The 14,648-nt window shown below is 34.7% G+C and overlaps 1 protein-coding gene across 2 annotated transcripts in view; it reads left to right on the top strand.

Moving 5' to 3' along the window:
• The window catches only part of LOC122811703 (inactive dipeptidyl peptidase 10-like), a 656,601-nt gene extending 646,310 nt beyond the window's left edge, over nt 1–10,291 (top strand). The window contains exon 26 of one of the 2 annotated variants that reach the window (XM_044083720.1): nt 9,351–10,291. In XM_044083720.1, the coding sequence (XP_043939655.1) occupies nt 9,351–9,404 (54 nt within the window). In that variant the 3' untranslated portion in view covers nt 9,405–10,291. Of the gene's footprint in view, nt 1–9,269 lie in introns of both variants that reach the window. The other variant, XM_044083719.1, reaches the window with a different exon arrangement.
• The last annotated feature ends 4,357 nt before the right edge of the window (nt 10,292–14,648 follow it).

Below are 14,648 nucleotides of genomic sequence, written 5' to 3' on the forward strand. Positions count from 1 at the left end.
ATTCCTCTAAGGCTAAATCAGTCTTCCGATAACCTATATTAATTTCATTAATGGAGATTGTTTCATAGTTGCCTGTTTCTATCAAAATTTTTTGTACCTCATTAATATAATCCATGGTGTTATACAGGACTATTCCCCCTCCTTTATCCGGTTTCATTACCCGGATGTGCTTATTCTTGGTTAATTCCACCAGGCAATTCCTTTCATCTGCATTTAAATTATCCTTGATTTCCTGTTTCTTATTCAGTTTATTGTATCTATATATATCTTGACATACTATTTTTTCAAAATTGGTCACTTTATTGTGACCTGGTGGTATAAATGTACTTCTTTTCTTCAACATTTTATGTTCATTGGATGATATATAATCAGAATTGTTTTTAAATAACATGGCCAAATTCATTCTTCGACAAAATAACTTAATTTCTGTAATGGTATCTACTAAAATTAAATTTTACTGTGGGTATATATTTCATTCCTTTAACAAACAAGGAAAATGTTCTTCTTTGATGTTAATGTTAGTGTAGTTGTATACCTTTAAATTATTAAGACTATTTACAATTTTTTCGATTTCATCTCCTTCAGTATTCGTAACATTTAATATACTATAGTCAGGGGAGGTCAACATAGTGTGATCCAGTAGTTTGTTTTCAGTGAGTACAATGCTTGTATCTAATACCTTTCGTGTCTGTTCCACTGACCATAGGTCCTTTTCGGGGGTAGTGGAAAAAATCTGCCCCCTTGAAAATTCGTCCCCCTTTCCCTATATGTCTCCTCACCAGATCTTGTTGAATTTCTATTGTTCACCTTTTGTTCTTATTTCCATATATAAGCCCTATTATCTCTATATTGTTCCATGTCACGCTGTATTTTTTTACTTTTTCTATCATATATCCTTTTGGCCTTAGTTTCGGCCAATTTGTATTGTTTATCATATAATTCGTGCCATTGTGGGAACAATAAATCACTCATTATATCATTATTTAATTTTTCTACATCACTGACCAGTCTACTCAATCTCTCATCATTCTTTTTAATTAACGTATTCATATAACTAAACCCAAAGTTGTTAAACAAGGTGTTAAATTCAACCTTAGTGTTGTTATCTAAACTTACCCCCATGGGTAATTTAAAAAATCTTAACCCCATTGGTACAATACCTAGTGGTATGCATTTCAATAAATATGCATTATAAATTTTAATATTTTTTACTGTTAACAAATGTTTCCCCAAGGTATAAATCATGTCCTTCAGGGTTCCCTTATTGTCATCAAATTTTCTGTCATTCACAATATATTTGTTGTCATTTCCATTAGTATTAAACTCAAAGTCACTCGTTAAAAAATTGTCAAGCATATGCTGTTCTCGGTCATCCTTATTAAATATATCAATATTCTTGCCTTAGGACTAGAAGAGTTAATAACAGTACCTTTGGGAAAATTTGTTTTTCGGTTTTGTAGTCATAGCATAGGTTTTTGTAGGTTGCAGATGCTTGGGACGAGCTCCCATGCGTTCTGCCTCTTCATCAACATGAAAAAGGGAAAAGTCAAAGGTGAAATCATTGTCTGATGTATTGCTGACATTGCAGGTGGGATTTCGCAACTGTGGTAGTTCGTTTAAAGTTGATTCCACTCAACTAAATTGTTCACCTTGTCCGTTAGGAATTTCCACTTGTGTGGATGCATGACTAACCAACATTGTTGTGTTTTTTCCTTCCTCGTTGCCACTCTTCATACTACCAGCAATATTTTGGAGCCGCCCAACTGCTTCTATTAACCGGGAAACCTCATCCCGCAATTAATTCATTTCAATCCTTAGCTGATGTACTTCATCCTTGTTCAATGAAGCCACTGTCACTTGGCTCACATTATCCATTACTACTGACTAATGTATATAGAAAATGAAGCAAAAACAACACCTTAATCACACACTGTTAGATGGCGACCCACTGTCTATGTAATGCTCAGTAATGCAGCAAGTGAACGCGACTCAAACCAGGAAAAACTTTTTTAATAACACGACTCTCAAACCAGTAATTCCAATATGTTGATACGTTAAGCGCTTTCATCTGTACAAGCAGACTTCATCAGAACAAATAAATCAGTTAATACACTTCAATTTAAAAACTTTTAGGCGCCAAAATGTCCTTTACTCAAATTTAAAATGCTAGTGCAACATTGTATCAATATAGTGTTAACTGATCCTACAAATGTTTAATTCATTACGTTCTATTAGCAAATTTAAACTGCTACTCTAAAGCTACATTAAACTAATATGTTTATAATAAATGTTATGATAAGTATCTAATGTCATTAAAAACTATAAAATAGTGCTTAAAACCTTAAAAACTGATAATAACAATATTGTCTATAATGAATATAAATTCATACAATGTATGTAATAATATATACATATATATATATATATATATATATATATGAAAAATATATATACTACTTCAAGTTCAATGCATATCATGTACTAATAAATAGTCTTAAATAAGTTATAATAGTTGCAAAAAAGGTTTTATAGAAATAAAATCATTAATCCCGGGTTCCCTAGTGGCATCTGTCAAAATTTGCCACACACTCTCTCTTTTTACTAAGAGTGCTTTATAATTGCCCCCACGGGATGATATATTAACTTGATCTATTATCGCAAATTTAAATCTATGTGTATCCCCATTTTTACTTATATGTCTGTACAATGCATTGTTCATATCTTTAACCTTCATTTTGTACAAGTGGTCATATATGCGCTTCCTAAATTGTCTTTCGGTCTTACCTATATAGAAAGCAGTACATGACATACACTTTTCCAAATATATTATATTTTTACTATTACAGTTTCCAGCTCTAAATTTCACAAATGTCTTAATGTCATCCAATCTACAACCTGTCATTTAATTTATAGCTGAACACTGATTACAAGACCCACATTTTCTAGTAGTTCTACTCGATTTTTTGGACATCAGTATCATTCGTTATTTTTTCTAAAATTCTCTTAATATTCATACCCATTTTATTAACAAAACAGGGTCTTTCTCCAATTGCTTTTTTAACTTCTTCGACTATCAACATATTCCAATGTCTACTAATAATATTTTTTATTTCATTCACATAGGGTGAATAAGTCAGAACACAAACTCTATTGTGGGCTAATTCCTCAGGCTTATCAGTTCTTAGTTTTATGTTGTTCAATTCAATTCCCAATATAGGTGGGTATTTTTTACCCCATTCCTTAATAACATAAGTTGATATGTCATTAAGTAACGACAAGGGGTATCCTCTATTTACAAACATAGATCTAATATTTTTTATTTCTTTTTCCATAACCTCAAAATTAGATGACATTCGAGCTGCCCTTATGCACTGTCCTTTTTAATAAATCTTGTGGGGGACTTGATACAAAGATACTGTTATATGAGTCATCAGTAATGTAAATATGCACAGATATGATGAGGCCATGATTTCAGGGGGTGTTGCTCTTCTATAGCCCAGTATAATCATTTTTATAATAATTCTCAGTGGTGATCCTGGTACAAATAATTTTGATGAATCTAGAAGAAATGCAGATGATTTATTAACACTCAGTGGAGAGAATGTTTGTCCTGAGCTACTTTGTAACAATACTGTAAATACGAATTTCATTCCAGAAATCAGTATGCACTACCCTTTATTAAGGGTTAACAGTACAAAGAGAATAAGCAAGTGTACAAGGAATATAAATTCTGGTAAAATATTAAATACTTCAGCTGGTACAAAGAAGTTTAAGCATAGAATATTAAAGGAGCTGAGTGACTCAGGCTTATTTTATTTTATTTATTTAACATTTGTTTACTGGGAAAGTCTGACTGGGACAGAGTTCATTTTCAGCAGAGGCCCAGGGGGAAGTGCTCCAGACACATGTCTTTGGAATGTGGGAGGAAACCAGAGCACCTGAGGAAACCCACGAAATGCAGGGAGTACATGCAGATTCTGCACAGAAGGCCCCCCAGCCGAGAATCGAACCAGAGAAGCATGGAATATTCCTGGAGCAGAGTGACTCAGGTTTAACTGGAAATGTCCACAGTAGATATTTATGGTTCAAAAGATACTATACACTTAATTGCTTGCTGTCATTGTCTCAGTATGAGTTCGTCCAAACATCTAAACTTCTTAAGGATTTCTAATGAGAATATTGTACATCCTAAATGTATGTTAATGGGTGATTTTAAGTACCCATCAATTAAATGGGAAAATTGTACCACTACCTCTAAGTTACCAAGAAAATTCCTAGAAATTATAGCATTTCATGTCTTTTCCTCAATGGGTTGGGAATGGTTGTAAATGTTGCAAATTTTGGGTTCGGTGGTACGTAATGTAAATAATTCAGTACATGATTGTTGGTAAGTGAACCATGAGGGAAATCAGATCACAGCACAGTTTTATTACAGTTAAAATGGCCTAAAGAATATATCCTGCATGTAAGAGTTAATTATAGAAGTATTAATTGTGAACAAGTAAAGCATACCCTAGAAAATATGGATTGGGGTCCTTTGAGTATTAAGCAAAATGTTATTTATGATTATGAATTATTACACACATTTATAGCTGTATAGAATTAACTGTAGCATCCAATAGCATTACTACTTAGAAGAGTAAATGTACTGCTTGGTGGAACAGTGCCTTTATTAAATTTTACATGAAAAATGAAATATTTTCATATATACAGAAGATATAATCACCAAAATAAACAAAGCTAAGTTGAAAAAATAACCACCGTTTTTAGACTCATATTAATAGGGAGAAAGGCAAATTTGAGGAAAGACTTAATAGCTTTGAATTAAAAAAGGAATACTATAAATATATAAATTCATTTAAATCTTACAAATAAGCCGGTATAACACTAACATTTGGAGGTGACATGGTAATAGATCCGATGTCAGTAGGTTATGTATTCAATAATTGCTTTGCTACTAACAGTAGTAGTAACAATAATAATCTGGATGCTATAGATATTATTCTAACTCAAGATGGCACTTGTCCAGTTATTTCTAAAAACATGATTAATAATGTATTGGCAAAAATTAAATGAACTACATCTACCGGTCTGAGCAATCTACCAGCTATTATGTTATCCAGTCTTAAGTTAGCTCTGGATACTCCCCTTCAGTCAGTGGTGTTCAGCAACTGTTCCAGTAACATGGAAGTTGTCTCAGTTTTAAGAAGGATAGAAAATATGATGCATACAATTATAGACCAGTTATGTGACATCTTTAATGGGTAAGTGTTTTCAGTGGCACTTGTTGAGAATTTTGGAATCAACAAAAAATAATATTAAGATAACTGATACATATCAGCATGGCTTTGTAAAAGGCCATTCTGCTCCTACCAATGTTGTTGTTGTGTCTTTCAGCTTTTCCCGGTTAGGGGTCGCCACAGCAGAACTCCGGTCCGCTAATGATTGACAGTAGTTTTTTTTTTTACGTGCCGAGTTGCCAGCCCTGACGCACAACCTTCAACGAAGGTACGCCCATTCACGCATATCTCCACACAGAAGACGCTCTAGCTGAGAATCAAACAGAACAACGTCTTACTGTAAGGCAACAGCGCTACCGCAGCACCACCGCCACCCATTCTGCTCTTACCAGTATGATTGAATTTTATGATCAGTTCACTGCAGCCCTGGGTATGGGACCTAAATGTGCTGCAGTTTTCTTAGATACATCCAAACCTTTTGATTCCTTGCTGCACTCGTCAGTTATTAGATCTATGGTTACAAATGCATATAATCCTTATTTGATAAGGTGGATTAGTAATTAGTTATTTGGCTGGCAACAGTATGTGGTTTTACAGTGATGCAAATCTTAACTTGCTAACATCATTTGTGGAGTCCCATAGGGCTCCATGCTAAGCCCAATTTTCTTTGCAATTATTCCTAAGCATTCTTCCTTTTGGACAAACAAATATGCTGATGGTTGTAAAATCAGCTTTTTTAATAGTAAATAAAAATGATTTTGAAGATTTTAATATATATTTGTCATCATTTCTTGAGTGGACTTCTAATACTGGATTGATATTTAGTACAGGCAAGTATAAAATCATATTCTTTGATAAATCATCTATTATTCAGACAGTTATGTTGAATAATGTTATTTTAGGAAAAGTAGCAGAGTATCTAAAATATTAATTTCTTACTCATTCTTATGTATAAGATGCTGACATAATTGTAAATTGTGCAATGTGACAAGTTTTCTATTAAAAACATTACAAGTGACAAGGCATGCTTGATTAATTTATATAAGATATACATGAGCACTTATTGAAGTACAACAATGCATTTTGCATTTAGCATTTATAGTAAGAGTCAATTAAAATAACTCAAATCTGTTAAAAGAAAGTTTATCAAATAAATCAAATTATTTACTAATATTATTCATGCAGGCAGATGTAAATATTTAGGTCTATTTTTACATTATCATCACTATAGGAGAATTTTAATTTTAGCCTATAGCGCATACTGTAACAATGAATTAAGAGAAATATTAAATCTAAAACTTAGTGACTGCACTAAGACAGAGGTAGAGAAATATAAATTTTTGTGTTATCATTTTAAGGCAAAACTGCAAAAAAAAAAATGTGACTTATTGTATACCATGTTTTTGGGACAGGCCTTCCATTTTATGTTTGGGATTCTGTACATTATCAGTCTTTAAAAAAAGCTGGATTTATGCATTGAGGATGGAGTTTTTTCAACAGATTTTTAAAAACAAAATGAAAACTCCAGCAAAGCTAGAACTTCCGATAAGTGACCTCCCAAACTTCTTGTATCAGAGGCACATGGGATATATGCAAATGATCCTTATGAACATCAGGTGTTTCAGCTAATTGGCAATTCTGAATGCCCATGACTTGTTTCGTTGTTTTAATGGACAATTTAAGGCCAATAAAGCCAAACCCCACTAGCTGTGGATATGCATATTTCGGCCTTGTTATGACCTCATCGACACATCACAAGCAGAGTGTTTGACTAAGCATTAGAAACACAGGGCTGTTATACCCAGCTGATGTCCATTATCATTAGGGTCACTGCAGAAATATCCCAAACAACAAACTAAAACAATGAGTGAGAAGGTCACTGAAAAACAAATCAGTAAAAACAAAATGAAAACTCCAGCAAAGCTAGAACTTCCAATAAGTGACCTCCCAAACCTCTTGTATCAGAGGCACATGGGATATGTGCCAATGAGGTCATAACAAGACCGAAATATGCATATCCACAGCTAGTGGGGTTTGGCTTTATTGGCCTGAAATTGTCCATTAAAATGACAAAACAAGTCATGAGCATTCAGAATTGCCAATTAGCTGAAACACCTGATGTTCATAAGGATTATTTGCATATATCCCATGTGCCTCTGATACACAAGGTTTGGGAGGTCACTTATTGGAAGTTCTAGCTTTGCTGGTGTTTTCATTTTGTTTTTACTGATTGTTTTTTCAGTGACTTTCTCACTCATTGTTTTAGTTTGTTGTTTGGGATATTTTTGCAGTGACCCTAATGATAATGGACATCAGCTGGGTATAACAGCCATGTATTTCTAATGCTGTGCCGATGAGGTCATAACAAGGCCGAAATATGCATATCCACAGCTAGTGGGGTTTGGCTTTATTGGCCTGAAATTGTCCATTAAAAAAACGAAACAAGTCATGAGCATTCAGAATTGCCAATTAGCTGAAACACCTGATGTTCATAAGGATCATTTGCATATATCCCATGTGCCTATAATACAAAAGGTTTGGGAGGTCACTTATTGGAATTGTAGCTTTGCTGGAGTTTTCATTTTGTTTCAACAGATTTTTGGGAAACTGCATTCTTTTTTTGTCCTCAGTCAGGAACTCAGGAATCATCTTTATGAAGAATAGGAATCTTAGTAATGCAGGTCATCTTCTCCACAATTTTATTAAAATTTGTAAGTAAATTATCATGTAGCACTACTTTCATGCCATGCCATTATTTCTAGCAATTCATGTTGTTTAAACATTTAAAGCAACAAGCCATGCACAATGTGTCATGTAGGGACATGCAACATACATGTCCTGCTGGGGAATGCACTGAAATGGGAATGCCAATGACCAGTGTGCATGGTTTACCACTGCCCACTGTTGACGAACTTGCACTATCAATGAGTTTCTATCAATCAGTGTGATCTCAACCAGTGAGGAAGTCATAATAATAGACCAAACATCATAATTTTTCTTAGTATCACTCTACTATTTCTAGTTGTTTCTGGTGGCTTGTTTGAAGGCTAGAGAATACAGCAATGAATCTGATGGGCTATAGAATATACTTTCCTAACTTTAGTATACACACACTGGTCAAAGTTTAAGCCATTGTCAACCACTGATTCTAGATCTTTAAGGAAGATAACATTTGTTTATGACATGACCATTTATTATGTAACCCTAATTTATGTTTGTTTTGTAAACTCTTGTGATGGTTCTTAGGTGAGATCACTACTGCTGTACCACATATTTAGTTTTTGCTGTTTTCTCTGCAAAATGAAGTGTGTTTATTTTATACTGTGTGCAGACCTCCTCAACTTCCTGGAGCATTACTTTGTGGTTTGGAATGATTAGTAGCAATCCATCTGTTCAATCTCAGTAAATGGAAACTTATTGCACAGTATATTTTAGTGCTACAAAATAGATAATTACTGCATGCTCACAAAGTAGGACATAAAAAGGTAAACAGGGCAGACAAGCTTATGAATAAATGACATAGGTACACACATTTGCAGCCAGACGTACAATATCAGACTACCAGTACATTAAGAGATCATCAATGCTATGACCCAACAATGGGCTGCAAGGTTAGAGTGAAAGCATAGACTGCCACAACAACAGCACCAAGTGTCAGGTTAAGAGCACTGTTTTGTAAAAAAAGAAAAGACCACAGAGAGAGCAAGATGGGGCATGAATATACTGCAGTTCTCGAAATGCACAGACAGTATACCTAGTGAAGGGGATTAAACACCAGAACAATTCTTTAAATGTGTATAAATGTGTACATATACAACAGACATCAACTCATCCACTTAGATCTCTAGGTGTATCAACAATGCATGGAGAAGAAAAGAAGGATTAAGCAATAAGAATGTAATATTTATATGGTAAAAAAAAATCACTGTTCTGCACACTTATGTAGGCATCTGTTATCTTCTCCCTTATAATTTTTGATGCTCAATATGCTTGCTAACACTTAATAATGATTTTTTTTAATCTCCACAGATCTACCCTGATGAAGGACATTACTTTCAGTCAGACAGCAATGCTGAGCATTTCCTGATGGCAGTTTTCTCCTTCTTTCAGAACTGCTTCCAAGACTCCAGCAGAAAAGCATCAGAAGCACAAGATGATGAGTAAGGAGCAGCCTTTGTGCTAAGCAGGCTGGCAGGCCTGCATCAGCAGCTTCCTCTCATTAATAGCTGCTGCAGGCTTGTTCCCAACATTTCATCCTCTCTGCTGAAAAAAAAATGAGAGGTTTTTCTACAGGATTCCTGTTTCCGTTTACAAATGAGAGTTATCAAACACCCTAAGGAATCAGTGTACTGTGTTCCTACAGAAGGGTCTGCATATTGCATGGGGTTAATAAGGAATCCAAGCAGACAGGAGACTCTCAGTTGTTCATGTACTGTCACTTCACTTGACCATGAAGGACTTATTAACAGTGCTTGATCCAAACTGGCTTTGATGTTTTGGCTTTTGGGAAAAATTAATGACTGATTAAGTCTCAGTTTCTGAATTTTTCTTCTATTCACACTAGCCTTGCACAAACACTTTCAATAGATTCACACAAGTTATTTCTAACAGATATCCATCGTGTGTGCATTGGATTAATTATGTTTCTTATGACTATCAGTGGTAGAAGTGACAAGGAAACAGTTGTTTTAAGAAGCTGGTGCATTGACGAGCAGGCTTTTCTAAACATTGTAACACCATTTCCCTTTTTACAGATCTATTTTTCAATTTTCACAGGAGAAAGAGTCTTTATACCTACCTAGCCTTGAGGCAACTGATGCATACTGTGAATTCAATTATTCATCTCACTGAGGTGATTGCCTGGTGTTTACTAGTCTAGCTGGAGGTGCTAACTGATTTTCAATATGTGCACTAAATGTAAACAACCAAAATGAAGAAACCAACTTCTCTGTTGTGCAAGCAACACATCATTATGCATGTATAAACACATGCATGCAAGTACACATGCATGCTTTTATGTGCTAAAAAATAAATCTAAAGTCTGTTTCCAGCTTCTGAGTTGCTCGATTCTCACTTATTCACCGTTCATTTGAACTCAGGGCTGTCCTTTATACTTACAAGAAGATTATGTTATACCTGACAATATATGATGCAACCAGAAAGCTGAGAGCACTGTGCCTAAATTTATTTTGAAGGAAACAGTAAACAATTCTAGTCATGGATTGATGTGGAATAAAGGTTTAAAAAAAGTGAAATCTACAAAACAGTAAATGCAGAAATGAAACAAAATATGACTATTACACTTCTGTTATGTTTGCTTTATACTTGTTTGCTAATATCCTTCTTTTTATTACATTACTTCTGAATCTCTTTGTTACTGTAAATTCAAAAAAGGTGATTACATTAGCAAAATACTTTTTAGTCAACTATTTATTTCTATAAAATAGCTTATTCACTACTAACTGAGAGCCCTGTGGTAATGGTGCCATACTGGGAGACAGCAATGTCTTTCTTTTCAAAGTATCTGGATGCACTAATTGTACTTTATATCTGAAAGAAAATAGCAACTTTCCTCAGCAGAAGACACTAAGGCAGAATGTCAGCACCGTGCTATGTTTTGACCTATATGTCCATCACTGGAATGGTATAATTTTGAAACAAGAAATGGTGGCATCATCTGTTTTGTATCACTCAATATTACCACCAGCATAAATGTAATTTAATGCCTGCTTTATCACTACAGGCCACATCTGTCTGTCTGTCTGAAATGATTTCCTTTGAGATCAGTAGGGTGTCTTGATCTGAACAATCTTGGTTCCTTCTTAGACAAAATTTGTGTGGCTTGAGATGAGTGTTAGGTCATGGCATGTAATCACTGGGACGGCTGCCCTGATGAATGCTAGCTGGTGCTACTGTCTTTATATTACTGTTTATGCAAAAGTCTGCTCTATGACATGATAGGTGAACTCCAGACATAGACTTTACTGGTTACTGCAGATAACATAAAGCACAGAATGAAGTGTACTCCAGCAACAAACTTTGCCAGCTACTAAAGATAACATATGGCATGGAATGAAAGTACCTTTATCTATATAACAATACATGCATTGCTCATACATGGAAAAAAAATCTTTTTCGAAAAAAACTGTACAGGCTTCATTTAGCTTGGATTATTTTTACACTTACTTGTGGTATATTAAGTTAAAAAAGTAGTAGAAATTATGAAGGTAGCATACAAACAAAGCACATTAAGAGCATACATCTAATGTTAGATAATTACAATGCTGCTTTGTTTTTCAGGTACCAGACAATTTATTGAACACTGAAAGTCACAATACTGAATGCAGAATCCTGAGATGTCAATATGTTGAAACTTTACAGTGTTGAAATCAAAATACCTGCTAACAATATAGATGTACTACATGCATACACTGTGCTAGTATACAGCCAGGCAATAAGCAATATCACTCCCATGTTAGAAGGGGGCTGAGCATTCTCTCATGGAGTTATGACGACTCTCCTGGTTTCACAGTTATTTATACAATCATCAGTGTGTAACTAAATGGCAGCATTTCAACTAATCTGTGTTAGTGTTCCTCAAGAGTCAATACTCGCCCTCTTTCTATTTAATACGTTCATAAATAAACTTTATATCACTTCTACACTTGCCACACTCATACAATACGATGATAATTCAACCCTTATCTGCTCTGCCCCATCCATAACAAAACTACAGGAAATAACTCAAAAGTCTTTCACTGATATTGAAATGTGGCAAAAAAAATTCTAACTTGTTGCTTAATGCCAAAAGAATAAAACAAGCTTAAGCTATTTACTTGAAAACAACACCTTAACCAGATATATCTGAAGTGATAACACAAAAATAGAAACCATAAGCCAAACTAAACTACTACGAGTATTAATAGATGACAACCTCAATTTGATCACCACATACTTCATTCCATCAAGAAAACTCAAAAAAAACTCTGCTCCCAATATAGAGCCAAACACTAGCTGACAGATCAAGCAAGGATTACCTTAACAGCAACATAACTCCTTCCTTCTCCATTATAAGCTTTGCCTATTTTTACAAATATGAATACTGCATATAAATCTAAACTAGCCTCCTGCTACTACAAAATAGCTAAATTTGCAACCACCCAACCTTATAAAACATACCGCTGCCTTGCATTAAAACAATTAAACCGGCTTGAACTCCCAAACCAGTTGACATACTCACGACTAATCACTGCCCACAACCTACTGTATTCTCCAGACAAATGCCCAGCATTACAAACTACTCTACTGTACTATTCACCTACTAAAGAGCTTCACTCTAACAATAAGCTCTTACTATGTATCAATGAGACATTCAACAGTGCTGGAGACTCTCTCTACTCCCATTATGTGTCAAAACTCTGGAATGCAATCCTCACAAAGTTAAAACAGATAGAAAACGTAAATAGTTTCAAAACTTTGCTTAAACAGCACCTATGCCAAAGATGTCTCTGTTCTTCCTACTCACCTGGCCACTTTAACTCAGATTACCTTTCTCCAACTCTTTTAATGCCACTTTTGCCACAGTCTTTTGAACCTTTTCACTCCTCCTCATACTGCACTAATTTCCTAAACTCTTCCTCTTGCTCTTATACCCCACTACTAACTACAATTCCCCCTCTGTCCATTTATCCTCCTCCTTATTTCCATAATTTCTCCTTTTATAAATTTCTTATCAATTTTAAGCTACATTATTACTTGACTGTCTGTAAATTATTTCTAACCTCAAAAACACCCCAGTTTTATATTTTCCCTGCAGCCATCATGCTATAAATGCATTAATTATTATCATATTTTATTTCTCTATTCAATAATTAGTCGATATATGTTAATTTCACTCTTGTTCTTGTGTTAAAATGATATGGTCATATAAGAAATATTTAAAATCATGTAAATAAGCTCATGTACAGATGTTTTACCCTGCAATTAAAAATGTGCATCATGTGTAAATTAAATGTGGAGCTTTTCTCCTTGGGCCTGTACTGAAAATAGGTTTTACCCAGTCAGACTTTTCCTGGTCATTAAAGACAAATAAATAAATAATGACCCTTGGGGAACACCAAAAGAGATTGGTTGAAACTCTGAAAGTTTTGTTGCCATTTAATCGCATAGTGATAATTGCATAAATATCTGTGAAACCAGGAGAGGGAGGGATAATTGAGACCTAGAGCTGCAAGTTCATAAGGAGCTTTTGGTGGGACACAGTGTCAAATGCTTCAGTAACATCAAGGAAAAGTGAAGAAAAAAGGTTGCCCTCATTTCTGTATTGGTTTACTATGTTGGTGAATTTGAAGAAGGCAGTAGTAGTATTGTGATTGGGCTGGAAACAGTGTTTGGTGTAGCACAGGAGGTTGAGTTTGGTTATATGTTTCATAAGCTGAGAGTGAATACATTTCTCAAGGATTTTTGAAAGAGGTGTTAGGACAGCAATAGGTCTATAGTTTGTTAACTCTGTTAAAGTACCTCCTTCCTGAAAGGGTATAATAATGGATTTTTTTCCAGATGGGTGGGACATAGTTATTGACTGGTTGATCAGAATGCAGACAGAGAATGCTAGTGCTTCTGCACCTAATTTGAGGAACTCAGGGGGAAGGTTATTGGCAGGTGAGGTTGTTGCTTTTAATTTGCCTAGTATTTTATTTTTATATTGTTGATGTTGAGATGGCTGAAAACTAAAAGACAATGTGTTGCTTTCAAGTACAGATAGAAGCTGGGGGGGTGAAATGAGGTGGTCACTGATTAATGATTGCACTAACCAGATAAAATTGTTAAACTGAGTGGCAATGGACTTTTTGTAGTTTGAAGTAGAAGGACAGGGTGTAGTGGTATGGCCAGGGTGTAATAATTTATTTAGGGAGGACCAAAAAAGTTTGAGGTTGTTTCTGTGCTTTTGTTGGAGGTTACTTTTGTGTGACTTCTGGTCATATTTAACAAGAATTGTAGTATGGTTTATGCGATATCTAAAATTTTGGTAGCCAAGATGTGTTTAATTCTTATACCATTCTTTCCATGCTTTATCTCTTTGCAGCATGAGCTGTTTGGTCTGTTTTGTCAGCCATTGTACTGTGTTAGTTTTTACCCTTCTTGTCCTAACTGGTGCTAAATCAATTAGTATTTTTAGGAAAGTGTAACTGAAGTGAGTAACTGCTTCATCTAGGCCATTACTCTTAATACATTCCAGTTATAATGGGACAGGGCTGTAATAAATGTGTCTGTCAAATTTGGTTAAACTGCATACTCGTTTATAGATTATTTGTTTGGGTGAAGCATGCTGTTGTCTTATTACATAGGTTGGGAGGTGGTCACTTATAGTATCTGGTAAACAACCCGAGGATTATTATGTTAATAAAT

Source organism: Protopterus annectens, chromosome 9.part0, assembly GCF_019279795.1.
Source record: "Protopterus annectens isolate FY-2018-M chromosome 9.part0, PAN1.0, whole genome shotgun sequence".
In the NCBI taxonomy this organism is placed as follows: domain Eukaryota; kingdom Metazoa; phylum Chordata; order Ceratodontiformes; family Protopteridae; genus Protopterus; species Protopterus annectens.